The 22938-nt window shown below is 38.8% G+C and overlaps 2 protein-coding genes across 2 annotated transcripts; both read right to left on the bottom strand.

Moving 5' to 3' along the window:
* Nucleotides 1-1225: 1225 nt before the first annotated feature.
* On the bottom strand, nt 1226-13315 carry LOC131317948 (ABC transporter F family member 3). Its single transcript, XM_058347669.1, has 18 exons — nt 12901-13315; nt 10648-10863; nt 10197-10380; nt 9541-9749; nt 9251-9406; nt 8390-8518; nt 8201-8302; nt 7940-8086; nt 6460-6522; nt 5804-5850; nt 5553-5612; nt 5254-5336; nt 4220-4314; nt 3469-3555; nt 2589-2676; nt 2213-2298; nt 1766-1828; nt 1226-1659 (listed from the first exon to the last, which is right to left on the bottom strand). Exons 1-18 carry the CDS (start codon nt 13102-13104, stop codon nt 1537-1539), a joined length of 2142 nt encoding a protein of 713 aa, XP_058203652.1. The 5' UTR covers nt 13105-13315; the 3' UTR covers nt 1226-1536.
* Nucleotides 13316-14654: 1339 nt separating this feature from the next.
* On the bottom strand, nt 14655-19571 carry LOC131317949 (luminal-binding protein 5). The gene is made up of 8 exons (XM_058347670.1): nt 19374-19571; nt 17605-17872; nt 17297-17511; nt 16961-17203; nt 16000-16479; nt 15699-15853; nt 15491-15573; nt 14655-15394 (listed from the first exon to the last, which is right to left on the bottom strand). Exons 1-8 carry the CDS (start codon nt 19435-19437, stop codon nt 14890-14892), a joined length of 2013 nt encoding a protein of 670 aa, XP_058203653.1. The 5' UTR covers nt 19438-19571; the 3' UTR covers nt 14655-14889.
* Nucleotides 19572-22938: the final 3367 nt, after the last annotated feature.

Below are 22938 nucleotides of genomic sequence, written 5' to 3'. Positions count from 1 at the left end.
AATTGACTAAAATTGAGGGAAACAGCTCAAAGGAGTTTTGTTGCAGAGGAGAGAGAGAGAGAGAGAGAGAAGTAATAAGTGCATTATATATCCATGGAAGTCTCTGGTGGTTCTTCTGATCAGCAAAGGAGAGGTGGAGGGAAGGTGCCTGGGAGTGGGACTCTGAAGGAGAAAAGAGCAAGGTTTTACATAATCCGGAGATGTGTATGCATGCTGGTTTGTTGGAGGAAGAAGGATGCAGATTAGCTGCAGATACTAGCTAGCAATGCTCTGGTAAAACCAACCATTCTGCAAGTTTTGTTGTTTCAAATGTATATTACTATTCATTTGTATCAAAACAGTGATATGGTTTTCTGTGTGCGTGCGTGCGTGCGTGTGTGTGTGTGTGTGTGAGAGAGAGAGTAGCAGGAACAACTGCAGAATTTTCTCTACTTCATTACATATTTTAAAAACAAATCAGCAGTCTGTGTCTACATAGTAGTATTTCATTTCTGCACTTATCACAAACTCAGCAGGAAACAAAATCAACCGAAAGGTTCATCCGAGTTTGAACCCAGTTCCGGATTCAAAAATGTTCTTTTTGTCAAACAAATGAAGAGATCTTGATCCAGAAGAAAAGAGAGAATGGCATGGTGAATGCATTTCTCTAGATACCAGTCAAGTCCTAAGTTTGCAATGCAATTAGAAAGTCAGTACTGCTAAAATTTTGTGTCCCAAAAGATGCACTCCCACTCTTATTTTTCCTTAATTTCGTATTTGAGGACATTTTAAGTTCCTAAGAATATGTAGATCAAACTATCAAAGAAGTGAAACAGTTTGCTACGACAGCTTTGTTTCTTTGTTTTCATACCAGAGAGCTTTATGTGGTAGTCCTATATCAAAGAAGCTAAAAACTGTACAACATTGAAGTACCAATGGTCATTTAGCGCTCCTTTAGAACGGGAGGTCGAGGATTTGACTCCTATGGACATGAGTTTGGCCCTCGTAGTAATCTAACGAACACTAACATACTAATATCCTATCGTCTGGCAAATAAAAAAGTACCAGAGCATTTTGTCAAGAGTCGTAGGACAATCCTCGTATAGATACGTACTTATGGCTATCCCAGCAGTTGCCCACAAAACACGGGTAGATAAGGTCACACTCCTGCCCTGCACAGCAGCTATGTTATCTCCATGCCCAAACACCAGATGATAAAAGAACATGGTCTGTATTGGACCACAAATGAAAAAACCAAAAGGAAATCCCCTTGTCCCATTTATCATTCATCCAATAATGTCCACAAATATGATGTCGAAAAAAAAAATCATGTTCATAAATAACTTGGGGGCTAACAATTAACCCCGATCAAGAAAGAAAAAAACCCGGGGTAACAGATAACATGTCCTTTGGATTGCATCAAAAAGCCTACATAATCATCTCCTATATGGTAAACATATCACTTGAGCCATAAACCTAGACTATCACGATGGAAAAGCTCCACAACCCGTTGTTTACTAAGGGCAACAATCCAGCAAAACTAAACTGCGATTTGGCTTAGGAATGCTGAAGTAGTTTCTTGTAATCCTGGAATGTTCCATTGAAAGGTGACACCTTGCCGTCAGTGACTGCCCACAGCTGTTCCACACTGCCCGATATCAGATGTTCATCGTGACTCACCTGCAAGTTGAAACCCAAATGCGTGAAGTTAACCCAAAAAAGTTCTACACGAGATCAAATACGGTGTTGTTGCAACTGGAAATTGAGGGGAAGAGAGGCAAAATACCATCAGCACGCCTCCTTGGAACAGGACAAGACCCTGAATTAATGCCTCCACAGCATCCAAATCCTGCATTTTAAGAATATCACTATGTATATTGCAGTGGTGGCTGCAGGGGAAAGTGAGAGAGGAAAAAAAACCCGCAAGATTTTGCATTTGCAAGTTCATGATGCTTCTATCTTGTTGCATAGCTTAAAAAGCATAAAAAGGGGTCCAGCGAACCCTAGTAGTTAAGCCTTTTGCACTAGTTTAAAGGGTAACAGCCGAGATAATTGAATCCAGAAATAAAATGCCAAGTTCCTGAGCATCCAGAATATGGATGAGCACTTGAGCAGTATAATCCCACAAACCACATGGGAACAAAGGATCTCTATACCCTCCTCCATCATACATGAGCGACATACACTCAAAAGCAAAATATGAAGCACATGAAAACACAATAGGAAAACTTACAAGATGATTCGATGGCTCATCAAGCAGTAAAATGTGAGGTTTTTTGAAAGTTATCTTTGCAAATGCAACTCTGCTTTTCTGACCACCTGAAACAGTATCCGGAGCCATTTACAACATTTGCAAAAAAAAAAATTTCAGCGATTAAGGTTAGACACTATAGGTCACAGCACGGGTTCACCATGATTAAGATAAAAAGAGTGTGGCACAGTAGTTTCTCAGTGTCATCATCCAAATTACAGTATGGCTTTACATTCAATCAACTAAATAAAATGTGGAACACCAGTCTTCACTTCCAAGTCCAATGAAGGTTTTATTGAGGGAAATGATATCTGCAACCCAAAAATTCAAAATAAAGGAAAAGGTTAAAGAAAGATACCAGACAAGGTGTACATTGGCTGTAGAGCAAGATTTCCAGTTATACCAAATGAACCCAAGTGACCTCGAAGCTTTTGTTCAGGCACTCCCTGCAAGAGGGGGGATAAACGAAGAAAGTTATATAAGATAATAAGACAAATTGTTGAAAAATCCAGCTCTAAAAACTTTTGTTCATGTCTGCAAATGCATTTATAAGATAATGTAAGTGCGAATCAAGATATCCCTGGTGTTTGAACATCTGATTTGTAGACTTGTTACTTTGTGCTTGGACCACTATTCAGCGAGTCACCTGACTCATCCTATCATGATTGCATTCCAGAGTTGCAGATCGGATATCATCACAAAACTAGCGTTCCTCTCTACGAACTTCAAAGATAGTGATACAGCTAAGATAGCGGCTTATCTTCATTGACTTGATTTACAGTGGCAGACACAAGAGGCACAGAACGAAACTCAATCCAACTATAGGATTGGTAAGCCTGGGGAAAAAGTTAACCAAGTGACGGACTATTACCATGTGTACACACCTTATAAGGAATCCTCTCCAAATTATGGGTATTACTTTTAATCGAAACATTCTACGATAATATTCGAATGTGGCGGGCTGTCACATTTGTTCATGCCGGGGGTTGGTGTACAAAAAAACAATTTGTTAAGTAATCGAAAAAGTTTTTAGCCTGAAGAATAAAGTAGAACAGACCAGCTGATTTTCAACAAGGTTATAGCTCCAAAGATGAGGTGAAAGTCATCTTGAATTTTTGGGCTATCTTAGCTAAATTTGCAATATTATACCTCGGCAAATGAACCAACCGCAATACGGAGATTAAGGAAAAAATCAGAGAGGAAGATACTTCGAAGACTAAAATAAATTAAGAACTTACTGGGAAGTTGCGCATCATATATAGAAGAGGATTTGAAGATAAGTCTAACCCGTCAACATGATGCTGACTGAACACAGCAATGCGAACCTATAAAAAGAACAACATTAGTGCCAGAAAAGTAAGGTAGGTGAAGCTACGCAAAGTTTGGAACTGGAAGTATGTGAAACTTTCAGCAGTCATAGTCATCTCCACAAAATAATAATAGTAATAAGACGAAGAAGAAAGAAAGAAAAACTGGGAAAGGTATCACACAAGTCCACAGAGCAATGATTTATGAATATGTCCAATGAGGACATAAAAGAACTTGGATGAAGCTAATAGAAGATTGAAAGTTTATTCAGGAACTTTAATTTACTCAGGAAGCTGGTTTTGTTTGGGATGTTATTTCTCATTCTTTGTCGAAATTACCCTTAACTTCATTCCCTCTCAATAGGTCCACAAGAGAGCACTTGATGATCTGAGAATCGAGCATTGATTTGGACTTGCAATCCCCGTGTCTCTCTTTCCTTCTACCTCTGCATTCTTACTATAAGGCATTACCATAGTTCGACCAGATTGGTATATTGTCCAAGGTCCGTGGCTGTGTATTTTTAGCGAATATCTCTGACTCTGTTTAGCTGTCGTTGATGGTAGCGTCATTTATTTATAATGAAGTAAAAATGGTATAAAAAAAACAAAAAAAAAACAAAACAAAAAAAAAAACCAGCTTTCCGTATAGCTCATTGTTCAATGGTGGCAAGAAAGCAAGTACCTTAGCCGAGCGGAAAACTGTCCCTGAGCTTGGTTGAAGGTCCCCAGCAATTAGCTTGAGTATAGTTGATTTTCCAATGCCATTTGGGCCAACCACTGAAATACAATTATGCTGTGTTGGAATCACAAAATTAACAAGAGAAATGAAATTACTCGCACATGTTCCCTTTTCCATGGATAGCTAAAAAAGGGGATATAATTTCCTTCTCATTTTCCCAACCACGCCAAAAAAGGAAAATTAGCCTCTTCCATTTCAGTTATTATTTCATGTTTTCCATTTCATTTCCTTTTACTCTGGAAATGTGACATTCAAGCATAGAAATAGAAATATAGAATAAAACAAGCAGTCTAAAATTGATATTGAATAGAAAGGGAGAACCCATCATTGGTGACCTCTTTTTTGAAATTGTGTATACTTTTACTATTCCATTAATGCCTCTCTCCCAAATCAATTAATGCACGCTTGTAAATTGGCATGGACGGTTACACTGGGGGAAAAAATAATTGATTAAAAATTATCTTATCATAGCCACTAGCCTTCTATGCACAACAATCCTAAAAATGTGCACACACAGTCTTTGCCAACCTTCTAGTTGATACTGAAATAAGCATTGTCAATTATCATCTATATCAATGTCTAGAAATTAAAAGAAGATTCTGTCTAAACACTAACATATCTTATCGTTAATACCGAAGAGTTCTCATTTATCATTTATCCCAATTATCATCTATATTCACTTTCTATCTTCCCCAAAAGACAGAAGTCTAACGTCTAGAAAAATCTCAAGGATATGATTACGCATAAACAGTAACTTAACCTGCAGTTATCTATAAAATGCCCTTGTAATGGTGTTGAATATTGAATGATAAGGAAACTGCCGACAAATAGATAAATGAGTAACAAATAGGTTGAAAAAGCAGAATTATTAACTATAAATTCTGAATAAGCTTGGAAAGAATCCAAATTAACCACCCAGCAATTTATGCAACGTACAGGAAGCAGGAAATGTCACCAATAAAGAGAATGATTCTTACTTGCTACGCGGCTGTCAAGATCAATCCCAAAATTTAAGTTCTTAAACAATAGTGGCCCCCCAGGATAACCAAAAGATGCATCGCTGCAATCACATTTTCAAACATCGACACCAATAAGCAGGTGTTCCACACACAGAGGGATAACATCAGTCAAGTAGAAAATAAAATCTACCATCACTAGTAAATTTTAAGTGGATGCATGACTTCATAAATATTTGACACTTGAAAAGCCAGAATAGAGACAACAATCACTTACATAAAAAACCAAAAAGTACGACTTGTAAGTAGTAATCACAGACCTGAAACTTATAATTGGTGGACCTGGTCTGTCATCTGGACTAGGGAACTCAAACTTGTAGCTGCATGTCAAAAGGCCAAAGTACTATAAGCAAAAACAGCTAAAACGGGAAATGTGAACTAAAACACATCCCCTATTAAAATCCCAGAAATTTGACTATTAAGAATGCAACAAACCACACACACACACACACAGAGAGAGAGAGAGAGAGAGAGAGAGAGAGAGAGAGATCTTTCAGGAAGAAATTCTTACTCAGGGTCATTAATAACTTCGTCCACACGCCCTATCCGCTCCAATGCCTGATGGATTCAAGGAAAAAAAAGAGGTAATAAGATAGATTATAGACCACATGAGCAACAAGAGAACCAAAGAAGATTAATAAATTAATCAAATAATGTTTCGCTCCTTTACCAGACGTGAGAACATCTTTTTCTTACTCATGATACATAAAACTTACCCACACCCACAGGCCACAACTAGGCCAAACTAAGTCCAAACCACACACTACCTCCAAAAGAGTACAACTCTTGGAGGAGTTATGAAGCTCACAAGGCCATCCAAAATGTAGAGAGTGGGTTCAAATTACTTTGCCTCTAGTGCAGTTGTGTCTCTTTCTATTCATGATAGATACTACGACAATCTGACAGATATATATTGAAATAGGTAAATCTTATAGAGATAGAAATTTAAATGAACTGAATTTTCAATTCATTTGCTAATTTCATCACCTTATATTAATAACTTGCTACAACCATAACCAATTCAAGGGAAAACTAGCCATATTACAGTTGGCGTCATTTGTACGCATCATTGCTCAAATTGTACCAACAAAAACATAAGAAATCACAGCTGAAAAAAGGGGTCCAACCAGCCAACAAAATGACATTTGACGTAATGGTAAAAAGTACCTTAATTCTTGATTGGACAAGAGATGCACGCTTTGCATTGTAGCGAAACTTATCAATGAAGGACTGCAGCATAAAAATAAACAAAAACAATACAATGTGCATATTAGAAAGTGTAGTTTTATAGCTCAAAACCACAACAAATATTTCACACTTCGTCAGTTATTTGTCACATCTGAGACACCAATTGTCATGAATAACAGGCATGTTACATCCGCAACAAACAGAACTTATTATTTCCACCAGTTGCAGAAAGCAACAGCTTTTTACACAAAGAAACGTGCAGTATCCATATCACTTGAGGATCCGTCACATATCGTATTACCTTCTTCAAAACTCATCACCATACCACCATCCTCTCAAAAAATGATTAATTAACAAACAACACACAACAACTACAACGCACGCACGCGCGCGCACGCACACAATGCCCATCTCTAAGGTGGCCCCAATCCCGTGGGGTCAGACGTTGGACTGCTTTGCTGATGGCCATCGGTGATAATTGTACCAAACTGCACAATTATATCCACAATTGCATGTGCGGCAACACAGTGTACCAACTTTATTATCTCTTTAAATTGGAAAGCCAATCATCCACCACAAAATGGATTTGTTTAAGGTGGACATCATACCTCAACTTTCATTTTCCCTACGGTGAAAAGAAAAGGGTTTTTTTGTACACAACTGTTAGAATATAGTGAGGGGTAGTTAGGTTTTCGTACTCTTCACTATATATTATTGATATGTGTGTATAGGGTTAGGTTACAATCCCTGAACACTTCCTCTAATAACAATAACCATCAGGCATATCATTCTACAGAACCTGAGGGCAGTTGTGTTTTATGGTACAAAATCTTAGCAATGAAGAGATAACAAGCCAGACAGTTAACATGCCTCCAACTAGTATGATGATTATAAAAAAGTATCAAGGACGAAGAAAAGAAGAAAATACGGCACAAGGGAAAGTATCTAGGGATTAGAACATAGAAGCAGCAGCACTTGATGATAAATGAATGAAGTTCAGACAAACCAACACAACAAGAAGGATAGATTTAATCTGATTTGATGGTGATACGAGGCCAGAAGGAACACAGGTAGAGCAATGGAAGTAGCAAGCAGGGACATGATTGCCTAATGGACTAAAATAACATGACTCTACAAGGGCCTGACTAGAAAAGAGAAGTCCATGTAACTGGCTTCAAGAAGTTTCGATCAAGTGTGTTAAATTGAGTTGCATTCTAACTTGATGAACTCTATAAAGATGCAAAATTTGAGCAAATAAATACAGTTGTACCCGCGACATCAATGCCACCAAAGTTTCAAGGCTATCTAAAATATTGAGAAATCTGATACTAAAACATTATGACCGACTCGAAATGATCAAGAAAGACACCATTAATGAAAGAACAAAAGTGAAAAAACATATACCACAGCAATGCTCTATGCAGGAAAAGCGTGTAGTAATGGAACAAATAATACAAACCTGCATATGTTCCCTCACACGTTCATTAGACTCAAATGCTTTCTGTTGGTTCTTAAGCTGCTCCTCTCGTGTCCTCTCAAAGGTATCGTAATCTCCCTTGTATGCAGTCAGTTTTTGCCCTTGTAGATGGAGAATATCTGTGACTACCTGAAAGAAAAGTTTCAAATAATTGTAGAACTTTTAAATTATGTAACAAATTGATGCATTACTTTGACCAATGACAATGATCTTCAATTAACATCCACGAGAATAAAAAGGTACCGTGTTCAAGAATTCTCTAGCATGAGAAACAACTATGAATGTTTTTGACCATTTCACCAAGTAAGTTTCCAGCCACAAGACAGCATGAAGATCAAGATGGTTCTGCCAGAATAGAGGGGTATCATAAGTCCTTTCTCAATGTAGCTCAAAAAAAAATGTGCGCGATGAGAAGAAAAACATGTAAAGCACCGTGGGTTCATCCAGTAGTAATATATCAGGCTCAATAAATAGTGCACGGGCAAGTGCTATTCGCATTCTCCATCCTCCAGAAAAGGTTTTTGTAGGCTTCTTCTGCATTTCTGTTGTGAAGCTGAGACCCTGGAGAGTTTCAAGATAGGTATATAAGAAAAACACATACAAGACTGACGATGAAAAAACTGTGACAAAGGTAAAATCAAGAAAGCAAGCTCAACTAAGTGTATTTTGCACAAAGCAAACAAAGTCAAAAGCATACTATTCCAAGAAAACCAGCTAGCCAAATCTAAAATAAATTATACACATTGTCCATCGACAGGTAGGCTCTTGGATCTCTCCAATTAAACCAAACAGTGTGGCATATGAAGGGGTTTCAGGGAAAGTGAAAGAAAGATCCCCAAACCAGTGAAAAAACTCCAAAAAGGGAACAACTTAAAATAGCGATTCCAGAAAGTCTGCAAAAATTCAACAAAGTCCTTGGAAGACTTGAAACGATATCAGAAAATGGAAAATTATTCAAGATTTCTTGGACGGTAAAACATGGCTCCACGGAGAATATTCATAGCTCTAAACTAATATGCCCAAACCCAAAAAAAAGGACCTCAGAGGAGAAAAACACAGAAAATGCTCAACTAAAGCACTTCAGGTTTCCTTCTTTCATTTTACTCTTTCTTGTTTCATTGTTCGACATTTTTATGTAAGAGTGCAACGTGTTTTTCTAATTTATAGCAGAGCTGAATCCAGCTGCAATTCACGATTTGCACAAGATGTTAATAATAACAACCCCCAGCAACTAGCTTCAAGGTCTATCCCGAAAGTTACATGGAAGTAACCAACAAAAGTTCATGAACTTACTGCAAGAATGGTAGCAGCACGTGACTCGGCAGAATCTGCATCTATTAACTCGAGTTTTTTGTATATCTCTTCAAGCCTTTGGGCGACAGCATTTTTGTCCATCCCATTTATCTCCCCTTTATCGTTTCCACTTTCAGCCTCCATCTCCAATTTCCTCTTGAGGACAAAGAAGTGTAGTCAGATACGAAATGGGAACACAATCCAACCGAGAATATAAAAAAAAATTATTTGAAGATTAAGAAAAGCAATAAGAACTACTATTCTCCAATATGGAAGAGCCCATAGTCAACCTGTAATGTAACTAGATGAGCTTCCTCTTCCAATAACTGGGCTCTTTCAACGTCAGCATTAAGAACACACTGCAAGGCTGTTGAGTCATCACCAACCACTTCCTGCTCCACATGCAATATCTGGCAGTTCGAAGGAATACCATCGATTGCATGCATGGCCATGTACCTCAGGAAAGTTGTTTTCCCAGTACCATTTCTTCCTACAAGACCTGTAAAAATCAAAGCAGTACAATACATTGAGATTAATACATTTGCACTTCAGCAACGGAGTGTCTACTCAAGGGACATCTGGTGTGCACTACATACAAAAAGGATCTCAAAACTCTACATATATTTGACAAGACTACTTTTCATCTTTCAAGAACATGGGGGATGATTGAATGGAAAGGATTTTGATTCTACGAATTGGTACTGCAATCTGATCCTATTCAGATGCGAGGCCCAGAGGTGCTGTAATCAAATGATGTTCTTCTCACATGAGTTCAGCATGAAGATAACAAAAGAGTGTCTGTTTAAATAGCCTCAAAACATCGGTGAAGTACTAGCATGAGTTTCTGTAGCTGAAAGTGCAGTAGGATCGCGAAACCAAAATGGCGAGGACACAAATACCATCAGAAACCTAGAAAACGTGTTGTTGAAAAACAAAGCAAACTCACCATAGTGCCTTCCAAATGAAAGTGTCACCGTGCCATCAACTATAAGCTCACGACCACCCACAGAGATACTGAAGTTCTCCATGTGGATATCCTTGACATTTGGTCCATCACCATGATTTACACATACAACAGGCATTCCAGCTTTGGTTGCTTCCATTTCTGCTAAATGCATCTGGTATTCTGCCTGTATAGTCAAAAGAAATGAACAGAAAAACAACAGCAAAGCACCAATCACCTACTGCCAACAATAACAAGCCAAGAGAAATGAAACAGCAAAGCACCAATCACCTACTGCCAACAATAACAAGCCAAGAGAAATGAAATTTGAACCAGCTTGACATGAAACCACTTACAAATCCACATCACTAATTACCAGTGGAATTGATAAGTTAGATTTTCAGAAACACCAATCACACATGTTCAAATCTTGATGTTGGAAGTTTTTTCTTACCTCCCTTTGGCGCTCCTCCTTTCTCTTTCTCCTTTCAAGCTTTATTTTGTCACGTTCAGTTAGCAAAGGACCATCTATCACCTCCGGCTTCTTCTTTGGAACTTCCTCTTCATCCATCCCATCAAACATTCTCAATGGTGTTGTGAGGCTTCTCACAGTTGGAATATCTTTAACCAACCCATGCTTTCCAAATTTTTCACAAAGTGTGCTACAAACCTACCACAAAGCTCCATAGCAATCACATCATTGTTTTAGAAAAAAATAAACTTACACCGAAAGACTCGTCTCTAGAGAGGGGGATGAAAAGAAGAAAAAAAGATGCTAGCATCACAATTGGAAATAAGCAGTTTTCCTTCTTGCACCTTGTTGTTGCAAAGAAACATGAAAAAGCTAAAAGAGCTCTCAAGTCCTAAGAATTTCTCTAATAGCATGAAGCATAAAAAATTTAAAAAAAATCATGTAAGAACATCTCCATCATAAACCAATATTTTCCCTCAAATTCGAGTAAAAGCTTCATTTAATATGAAGCATTCCAATGAGAAAAAACCCCAATTCAAGCATAAATTTGAGTAAAAGCTTCATCAACGCCATAGTCGTAAATTTGAGAGGCACAAAATAGTCTTCCCAAATTTGAGAAAGGATTTGAGACCCCCTTAGTTTGAGTAAAACTTTGAATAAAACTCACTTTTATATGAGTTTTGAATCAAGGAGTTGAGTGGGTTTTGAGGGGTATCTACTCAAATTTTGAGTTTACGTGAAAAAAAGGGGGTTAAGGGCAGGAGGCGCTCTAGCATCACATTCATTGATTACTATTTTATTTTTTATGCTAGTGGTTGCCAAGGAAAGGTATACAAGATAAAATATACCAGGCTCTAGTGTAAAAAAAAAAGTGTTCCAAAATAAGAACAAAAATCTAAAACAACTATTCCTTAAACCAAGTTCTCAGTTTGATTTCAAATTCAAACCAAAATTTTGTCTCTTTTGCCTTCGACTATTTTCCCAGAAACCAAATAAAAGCCATAAACTGTGCGACGTCTCAATAAAGTTAAGTAATAGCTTCTGGAATTCCTTAATCTAACCTGAAATAGGGAGGGGGGAACTGAAACACGCTCAATCTGAGTTCTCAATTCGTTTTCAAGTTCAAACCAAAAGTTTCATGTCTTTTGCATTCAAATATTTTCTCAGCAACCAAATGAGGCCATAAACCACACAAACTCCTCAAACTCAAATCAGACATATAAGAGCACCTCAAGCCCTTGACTCAAAACCAGAATTTAATTAAAAATCTCCTCAAAATCACTCCAATTTTTAATCTTTACTCAAACATATATCGGACTGTGTTTACTCATAATAAAAGAGAATCATATTTTCACACAAATTTTTGACGCATATTCATTCCCTCTCAAACTTTACAACGATACCATTAACGAAGCTTTTTCTTCAATTTACGCTTAAATTTGAGTTTGCCCATTCAAGTGATTCACACCAAATGAAGATTTTTCTCGAATTTGGGAAGGAGATGCTCTAAACGACATAAAACGAATTGAAAACAGGAGGAATTGAAGAGTTCGATTCGTATGGTGCCAGGCAACATTTGGGAAAACCGACATATAATCAGCACAAAACGAAATGAAACCACAATCATTTTCTTAATCGGAGTTCCTAATTTATTTCCAAGTTCAAACCAGAATTTCAGCTGTTTTGCATTCAATCAACAATATTCTTGGCAACCAAATGACCCGATGGTAGCCCTTTCTCTTTTTGGCGGCTCCCCTCACCTATCAGTATTCAATACTTTTTAAATATTTTAATCCAACCTTTAGGTCGCCCCTCTGCGGGTCAAATGATACCAAATGGTAGGTAGAACTCACCCTTGAAAGGGGAGGGTGCCCAAAAGTTTACATGCACAAGGTCAAGCTCATACTTAGTCGATGTGGGACATTAGAATCATAACACATAAACCGTGCAACCCCGAAGAATTGGCCTAGTAGTCAAGGCTTGGTACTTAGAGTTTGCATCCTAAGGTCTCAAGTTCGAAACCAATGCTACCAACTCCTTTGGGGCCAGTGCTCCCCGCAAGTAGGCAGTGGGATTGGCCCCCGGATTAGTATGGTGCGCATAAGCTGGCCCAGAGTTATCAAATAAACACATAAACCGTGCAACTCCTTAACATAATCAATTAATAACTTCTGAAATTGCGACATACAATCAACATAAAACAGAAGGAAATATAGAGTTTGATTCGTATGGTACCAAGCGACATTCCGTACTGTCAGAAACGCAGCCGGAATCGACCAGTAGTTCTCCTAGGGCTTCGAAAGCTCCGTCGCCGTCTTCGCCGAAATCGAAGTCCTCGTCGGCGAGGACATTGACGATGTAGTCGATGATTGGCTGGTCCACGTCTAGAGCTCTTCGGCCCAGTACGTCGTGAACGACCGTGCTCGCCACCTCCGTCATCTTTGAAAACTAGGGTTCGCTGGATTTTCCGATGGTTGATTACCGCGGTAGATGAAGTAGGCGGCCGGGATTAGCCGCGAAGGGAGAGAGAGAATGGCGCGTCCGGAGATTAACGGCGACGTAGGCTGTGGTTTTTAGTTCTTTTAGGGCTTTTTTACAGTTTACCCCTTGAAGAAAATTTCGATGCGCATTTGGCCTCTGCAAAGATCAATTGAAGCAAATAACAACAGGCGGACAATTAAACCGAACGAGCTTGACAATGTCCTCCCGCTATTGCTCTGCGTTCACACTTTCAATTTTCGTTATTATAAATTTTGGTAGATTGTTAATGTATGTTTTTTATAGACGGTTCCACATTTGGGTTCACGCTCCAGCACACACGCAAATTATGTGACTTAAGTCTAAACTCAAACCAGTATCCCATAGAATTTACTCAAATTTTTTGTACTAAAATCAAAAGAGACTCGGGTTTTTCAAACTTTTACTTCCCTCTCAAATTTACGACGATATCAGTCTTTTGGAAGCACCAATAATGGTTTGGTCCTCAAATTCTACCGACGGAACCCAACCAATTTAGATTGTGTGCATCCCAAGGCGGGAACGGTAGAGCCGTGAAGGATCCCCATTTGGAGAATTCATTAATGAAAAATAGTGAGTAAAGGAAAAGGAAAAATGAAAATCTTATCAATCATGTGGACAGATTAAAAAGCTGAGAAAGTATTTCATAGGGATGGTTCCCCTCACCATGTCTCTAGATGGGCTTTCCTTCATGGAGTGGCTTATTTACTGGGGAAGGTTGTCCATTAAGGACAGATTGGGGAGTTGGGGGATTAATCTGGATATGTCTTGCTGCCTGTGTAATGGTGCTGTGGAGTCCCATGAGCATCTTTTCTTTGCATGCCCTTATTTCTTCACAGATTTGGAACCATTTTTTCATTTTTTGGGGGATGAATAATGTGTAGGGGAGTGATTAATCTAGCTGAGGCAAGGTCAGGCTCTGCTCTCACAAGGCTGGGAAATATTTGGAGAATATTGTGCACAGGCTTTCTTTTGCTGCTTCTTTTTAATGGATTTGGAGAGAGGAAATTTCGTACCTTTCAGCAACATAGCAAGGATGTTTGTGGAATGATTAACCAGATTGAAGGGGATATGCTATCAAAAAGAGCTGTATACTGCGGATCAAAAAAAGAAGGGGATATTAGGGCCTGCATGGCTTCTTGGAGGGGTGTCCGAAGAACAATCCCTTTCTTGCAACCAGACGGAGGGTCGGAGGGTGTCATCGAGGATTTTTGTTCCATGAGTGTGAGTGAATAAGTTAGCTTTGCTTTCTGGGTTTGTATAGTATTGTGCAGATGGGCTGTGTTTTTGCTTTCTGGGTTTTTGGCTAAGGCCTAATGTAATTGTTGTTGAGCGATATAAATCTTCACAGTTTACCCAAAAGAAATGAATGGGATACATTGGTTCATCTTAGATTCTTTTAGTCTCGTATTGGTAAGAAACACCAATTTCTCGTCTTTTTTCATCATCCTAACGGGCTGTTAAGATCCATAAGCAGCAACTAAATTTTCTGAAATGTTGATAGAAATTCAAAGAGTACAACTGGAAATAGGAAAAAAATCACTTGATGTATCTACACCAAAAACATAACAAAACTAGTGAAGAAGGGAAATCATTCCCCCTAACTCTTTCAAGAGCCACAAAAATTAACAGTCCAAAGCCTTCTTGCCTATCCTGTATCTCAATCTTTCGTTCTTACCAGTGGTCACCGAATTTGTGCTTGGCTTCCTACAGTTCATCATGGGAGTCGTCGTCGTCGTCAGAATCTGCTGATCCGGCGCCCGGGGCACCACCTGATCTTTGATAAACAGCTGTGATAATTGGGTTACAAACAGCTTCCACCTCCTTGAGCTTCTCTTCAAAGTCCTCCTTTTCAGCGCTCTGGTTATCATCAAGCCACTCAAGAGCCTCCTTCACAGCTGTCTCAATCTTCTCCTTCTCATCAGACTCTAGCTTGTCGGCCAACTTATCTTTGTCGTTGACTTGGTTTTTCATGTTGTAAACGTAAGTCTCAAGGCTGTTACGGGCATCGATCTTCTCCTTCACCTTCTTATCTTCCTCAGCAAACTCTTCTGCCTCTCTAACCATCCGGTCAATCTCGTCTTGGCTTAATCGGCCCTTGTCATTGGTGATGGTGATCTTCTCTGATTTACCTGATGCTTTGTCTTCTGCCTTGACGTTTAAGATACCATTTGCATCTACTTCGAATGTGACTTCAATTTGAGGGGTACCCCTGTTCAAACAAACCGAAGTATTGGATACTGATTAGTTTCCAACTGCAGCAGAACCAATTTACATTCAACTGAACAAAAAAGAACACACAACTAACCTTGGAGCTGGAGGAAGTCCAGACAGATCAAAGTTACCAAGTAGTCTACAATCCTTAGTGAGACTCCTTTCACCTTCAAAAACCTGGTAACATAATGAGCAACTCAAGTTAAGAATAAACATGTACATAATCAAGGTTCTCAATTTTTCCACCTTTCTTTTCAGTCTTAGGAGCAAGAGGAAAAGCGAAGGTAGTATTCTGTTGGTACCTGAATTGAGACGGTGGTCTGCTGATCTTGGTAGGTGGTGAAAACTTGAGATTTCTTGGTTGGGATGACAGTGTTTCTAGGAATCAATTTGGTCATCACCCCTCCGACCGTTTCAATCCCAAGCGTCAAAGGCGCCACATCCAATAGAAGTATATCTGCGTAGAACGTTTCACATCACAAATTAGACATGACTAGATAGACTGTCTTTTGAACTCCTAGAAAATGCAGATCCAGCTTTCACTATTTAGGTGTAACTGGAATTATGAATAGAAGTCAAGTATTCATAAAAGACAAGTAATACCTTTAGTTTCGTCACCACCCTCTCCACTCAAGATGCCTCCTTGTACAGCAGCACCAAAAGCAACTGCCTCATCAGGGTTTACACCCTTGTTGGGTTCCTTTCCATCAAAATAATCCTTGAGGAGTTGCTGAACTTTGGGTATCCTGGTGCTACCACCAACAAGAACAATTTCATCTATTTGTTTCTTCTCCAATCCGGCATCTTCCATAGCCTTCTTCACGGGACCCATGGTTTTTCTAAACAAATCGTTGTTCAATTCTTCGAACCGAGCACGGGTCAGTGGTTCAGAGAAATCTGTGCCATCGAACAGAGATTCAATCTCCACGCGGACCTGGTGCTGACTGCTCAAGGCTCTCTTTGCACGCTCACATTCTCTCCTCAACTTCCCAAGAGCTCTGTTGTCCTTGCTGATGTCCTTTCCGTGCTTCTTTTTGATCAATTTAATGAAATAATCCATAACCCTATGATCAAAATCCTCACCTGCAGAAAACAGAAACTTAGCATGCGACTATAAGACATTTATTGAGACAAAAATGTAGAATTCTAACTCAATTACAGACCAACCCAATATCCAACGTCCTTTGTACTCTTATTTGAAAAGCAATGCCCCTTGTCACCTCAAAAATTTTAAAAGTTGTTGTAACAAAGATTATGCGCAAAGGGCTTCTTGACTTAATTCTTGGTTCCAAATACCCAGTTGCATACCAAAAATCTATCCATTCTCCCATGTGTTCGTTTGGAAGGCAAATAAGATGCAACTAATGGCAAGTACATGGGAAAATGATAAGATTGGGATTTAATCATTTAACTACTCAGCATTTTAGCTATGCGGCTTTAAGTGGTCATGTTCACAAATGCTACGGAATCAATCCTTTCCAAAGCACCAGAGAACATTCTGGAACGTATGCATTGTATGGTTCCGTAAAGGTGACAGAGTATCAATGACAAACATTGTTCTTACCTCCAAGATGAGTGTCACCGTTTGTGGATAGGACCTCAAACACACCGTTATCTATGGTCAAGATACTGACATCAAATGTCCCACCACCAAGATCGAATACAAGAATGTTCTTCTCACCACCTTTCTTGTCCAATCCATAGGCAATGGCTGCAGCAGTGGGTTCATTTATAATTCTAGCAACATTTAGCCCAGCAATGACACCAGCATCCTTGGTAGCTTGCCTTTGGGCATCATTAAAGTAGGCTGCAGATTGCAATAAAAAAGTACGAGTGAATACTGATTATACAACCAGGATACAGCAAAACTGATAGTCGTGCTTAGAAGAGTATTACTCACCAGGAACAGTGACAACAGCATCCTTGATTTTCTTCCCAAGAAATGCTTCAGCTGTCTCCTTCATTTTCGTCAAAATCATAGCGCTGATCTCTTCGGGGCTGAAGACCTTAGTCTCTCCATCCTTAGCCTGAACCTCGATATAAGGCTTTCCATCCTTATTTATAATCTTGTAGGGAACAAGCTTCATATCTTTTTGCACCTCCTTGTCGTCAAACCTGCAAATCAATAGGAAAATGCCTTTAGAAGTTAGAAGTTATCCCCCAAATCTCACAGCTTAACAATGAACAAAACGAGAATAGAGACATTACTTTCTTCCTATAAGTCTTTTGACATCAAAGACGGTCCTTTCAGGATTAACAGCCGCTTGATTCTTCGCTGCCTCACCAATCAACCTCTCAGAATCACTGAAACCTACCCATGAGGGGGTAATACGGTTTCCTTGGTCATTTGCTATTATCTCAACATGACCATTTTTGTAAACTCCAACACAAGAATAGGTTGTTCCAAGATCTATCCCGATGACGGTTCCCAACTTCGAGGCTTCTTCTTTGGCGATGGAAATTGCAGATAGACAACCTGTTACACAAAATACAGGTAATAAATAATTAATTATAACTCAAAGTTATCATCACTAACAATTACTCCTGAGTTCAGTCATTAAGCAGTCATTAAGAAGCAATAACATAGAGTTCAAATAGCATATGAGACTGCCATAAAATGGAAAACATGCAATAAAACATGGTATAATTCAAGAAAAGTGCTTCAATTCTTCAGAAAATTCGGCACAACTTTACCAGAATGTTGCGCGGTGGCATTTTGAAAATGATAGACCAACTTCACTGGTGTTTTGGTTTAAAACGTAAAGACCTAATCAACAGGGATTCATTTCCCGTATAATATTGTCATTTACATATCGCTTCTCGTAATTCAAATACAGGCCTGAGTGATAACAATTGAAATAACGTGTAGTTCGCACTCATTTTCAATAGGCACCACAACTACCCTAAGCACCAGTGTCAGAACAAGCTATCCAGAGTGTTAATTCTATACCTTCATTGAAGGTGTATACCTAAAGGCTAAAGTTTTAGACACTATGCAGGTGTTCTAAACCTGTAATGCAAAAGCATTGAGCCTATAAGTGTTTGTCTGCATCTAGCCATCTACAATAGAATTTACTCGACTAAACCCTTTCCAGGTTTTACAAACATCAAAAGTTTTACCGAATAACAGAAACTTCCACTAAAATGCTCACACTAGCTTTGTTATGATAACTCATACTGCGAACAAAAAAACACATGTAAGCTTATCAGTTATCAGTGGCGGATACAAGGGGGAGCCCGGACCCCCTACGCAACTCCAAATATTCACACTTACTACACTTGTTTTTAAGGTTAATTTAGTAGAATATCAAAGGGATTGGCACCTACAAGTTCCTAGAGTGATTTTTTTTTTTAAATATCCTACAGATGTGTGGAAATTCCTAAAATCTCACTAATCGATCAATATACTTGTCGCATGTAGCCATGTATAACATTAAATGATGACTATGTACATCACAATCTCATCTCTTCTCGGACCTCACAAGTAGAATTATGCATTATACACATTTGAAGTAGATTTTTTGTTATCAATATAGTAAAAACTACATGTAGTTCAAATCAATCAGTATTAGGCACAAATCATGTGTCTGCCTCTGAAGCTTATCTAGCACTACCAAAATACATCTTACCGGCCACAATTAGATCGTCACCTGCTAGAGCCTAGAGCTAATAGCTATAAAACATTCAACAGAATCGGTTTGACACAAATGACCATGCTTGCATCACAAAAATGATAAGTAAGACCGTCGATACACATCAGATCTACAAACAAGCAAGAAACAAGTTTCCGCCTAAATTGCTGTGGAAGATTTGAAACAGACGTAAGATGAATCTACACCTGACTATCAGTGCCAGATCTACTTACGTTTTACCAATCTACTAACAACAATACTCACAGACAAGAAAGCAAAAAAAAAAAAATACTGTTTCGAATGACACATGAACCAGATCTGTAGTACAGAGAGAGGATCGTTTACCGAAGAAAACAATGGCTAATGCGATCAGAGAGCCGCCGCCGCCTCTCCTCCACGACCCGCCCATGGCTTCAGCCTTCTCTCTCTCTCTCTCTCTCTACAGAAGCTGTATGTATCTGCGGAGACGATTTTTCTGTGTTCGAGTAGTGGATCTACAATGGCGTTAACAATTCCGCGAAAAGTTTATATATAGGGAGTTGTAATTTGCTGCCTTCGGAAACAGGAATTATTTTAAAGACCGACAGGAAGGGAAGTGTCATTGGAGATGACGTGGACCAATGAGATTCGGTGGCCGTGCTGGTTTGACCAATTGGAAACTGCTTTGTTCGAGGTCGATGGAATTAGCTTGTCATGGGCGATGACGTGGACCAATGGGATTCGTGGAACGGCTCGTTTAAGCCAAATGGCATTCAAATGGCAAGGTCTGGCTGGGATGACCCGGTACGTTTGTTTGTCAACGTGGCAATGGACTAGGCTTTTTTCAATAAAACTTTGGTTGTTGTTCTCCAAACCAAAGTTGTCAATACCGTACCGGCCAGCGTACCGTTTTCACTACTGGAATGGTACGTACCGGTACCGGGCTGTATCCCGGTACCGTTCCGAATTTACCGCAATTAATATTTTATATATATATTTAATATATATCTACCATATTTTAAGTATAAACATAAATAAAATGTAAAAAAAAAAAAAAAAAGAGGGTAATTTTGTACCGGCCGGAACACCGGAATATGTCCGGAACAGGCCGGTATTGTCCGGTACACCCGGTATTGGTCGGAATAGGCCGGTATTTCAACCGGAACGGAACATGACTTTTTGCGTTCCGTTTACGCACCGGTACGGTACGTACCGGCCGGTACGGAACGGATTTGACAACTTTGCTCCAAACCAATATTTTTGCGATCAAAAAAACTTTTTTTTGATAATAAACTTTTTTCTAATGTAAAAAAAATTTTGATTATAAACTTTTTTCTAATGTAAATTGATCAATTCCGAGCAGACTTATAGAGCTCCAACTTGGATTATCGCGTGGCTCAGGAATTATTTTAAGGACAGGTTTTGTTGTTCGTTTATTAAGGGTCAATAAGGTTTTGCGCATTGTATCAACGGAAAACCACATGTTCCACCGCTTGCGCAGGCTCCGATCAATTTCTTTGAATTCGGTCTTGCCACCATACTTCCCAGGCGAAGTGTTACACACGTTAGTTGGCCCTCGTTCTGCATAGACCAAAGACGAACACTTATCGTTTATGGCATAGATTACGGGGGTACCTGATGTCGTTATGGATCAACATTTAATGGGTAGCCTAGGAATATGCTAAAGGTAAATGAGTAGGCTTATGAACCCCACCCTAATTGGCCCAGATGATAACCGGCCATTATTTCGTGGGAAAATGACGGCCCAGGATGTGTTTTGATAATTAATACCCGCCAAGGACATGTTTGAGAACATTTGAGAACATTTGTTAATACTGAAAATGTCCTTGGAAGGTATTAATTATCAAACACGTCCTTGGCCGTCATTTTCCCTTATTTCGTCGTCTAGCCCAATACTCTCGTTAAAACATGGGCTAAAGCCCACTATGCTTATTTCCTCAGTTTGGCCCAATATTCTTGGTCCCTTATGTTCGTTTGTAGTCTGGCCTTCTGTTGTAGTCCCTCCCCCCATATTGTTTCCCCCAAAAATCATGTTATATTTGAAAATATAGATAAAATATTTTCGTGCATAAGTTTTTTTTTTTTTGAATATTTTTGCACCATTTTAGAGAGCTTAATGATTATTGAATTATAGTAAAGAACATCAAAAAAATTTACATGAAAGTGATTTATTTTTGTTTAAAATAATACGAATACTTCAAAATAACAAATAATAATGAGACGGAGAAAGCAGTAGTTATCACTCGAATTATACCCACAACGACGATACGTAGCATTCGTTGACAAGAATCAAGTGTAGAGAGCTGATGCATGTGACTATTTGAGATATGGCTGATGCCGGCCACTACTACTTATAATCATTCTCTCTTGAATTTTCAGTAGAGCAGGCAGTAATGTATGGGTGGAGGAGTTCTCATTTCCTTTTCTGAGACCCTCTAGGTAAAATTTGCATCATCATCAGTTAATGTCAAGCTAAAAGTAGAAAATCAAAACCTTGAATTTTTAATAACCACGCAAAATGATCAGCACACAATATCAAGTGTTTGACTATATACCATTCAATGCACTTAGATATAGGAGTGGCACTTCCCATTAATTACAGAGATGAATGATCAATACGCAACTGCAAAGACTTCTCTGCAATATACCGACTTAGAAACTGTGTCCTAGATTTATTTATTTTTGTGACAATAGTGTAGTATATATTAGTAGAGAGGATTAGCGGAAAATTAGCGTGTTAACAACCGAAGGGTGTTCAATGTCTCTCCATGCACTCGAATCTCAGACCTCCCCTTCAAGATAAGAGGTACAACCAGATGGGTTAAGAGCCACATCTTACATCTATCAGCCTAAAACATACCATGCCCGGCCCAACTGACGTCAAACTTCGTTTATTTGCCTATATTTAAATGGGTCCAATGAAACTCAATGCAAGATGGGTTAAGAAAGATTATATTATTCCTACAATGAATAAGGTTTGAAACAAAGCAGCAAGAACCATTAAGTTGGGAAAAGGGAATGAAGTGGGAAATAAAAAGCAAGCCACAAGGCACACGCTATATATTTTTATTCATATGTATATGATTTTCGTTTGTAATTTAGCCACCAATTTATTTTTTTTACATCTTTCATCCGAAAAACATGTGTCGTGATCGTTCTCCTAAATAAGTAAAATGCTGAAAGTGAGATTGATTATACGAAAATCAGTTAACGGCTAGAAGGGTCCAAGCAGGGCCGAGGGCCATAGCAACCCTATGCATTTAAGTAATCTCATTTTTTCGCGTATATGTTAATATATTTACGACAAAGTTTATTGTTTTCCCTGCTCCAAAATCTTGGAATTTTACTATAGCGGTATAGCCCCTTCCAAATGGGTTTCTTTTAATTTATATCACAATCCCTCCAAGCTCAAAATTTTGCATTAATTTGGTCTCCTTTTCGTCAGACTTTCGGCCAACAAGGCAACAGCATTGGCGAAAAACCTAATTGACTAACCCGTAAAAATAAGCTAATCCAACAGTGGATAAAATCCACACTAAATTGTGAAGAGCCATGAAAGGGGAGATTTTTTATTTATTTTTTCAATCGATAACATGCTTTATTCATCAACTCAAAGTTGAAACATCCAAAGATGTTTCCCTATATATTTAACTCGGGAAATCCTTTTGCCAGACCGTAGGGTGAGCAATAGATAGGACATATCTGGCTATAGCATTAGTCACCCTAGCTATTACAACTATGAGGAATGAAAGCAAAACAAGAATTATTTGGTGGTCTGGGAGATATTGCTACATGGTGCTCCAACACCCTTCTTCACCACAAATTTTTGCGGAGCCTATTACTATGTGTATGGACCTCATAAAAATATGTGATGTAAAAGGATATTGAAATCACGTGGTGGTGCGCCAAA

Source organism: Rhododendron vialii, chromosome 2a (genome assembly GCF_030253575.1).
Source record: "Rhododendron vialii isolate Sample 1 chromosome 2a, ASM3025357v1".
NCBI classification, from domain to species: domain Eukaryota; kingdom Viridiplantae; phylum Streptophyta; class Magnoliopsida; order Ericales; family Ericaceae; genus Rhododendron; species Rhododendron vialii.
The sequence above is the reverse complement of the archived record's forward strand: the minus strand, read 5'-3'. Positions and strand labels throughout refer to the sequence as shown.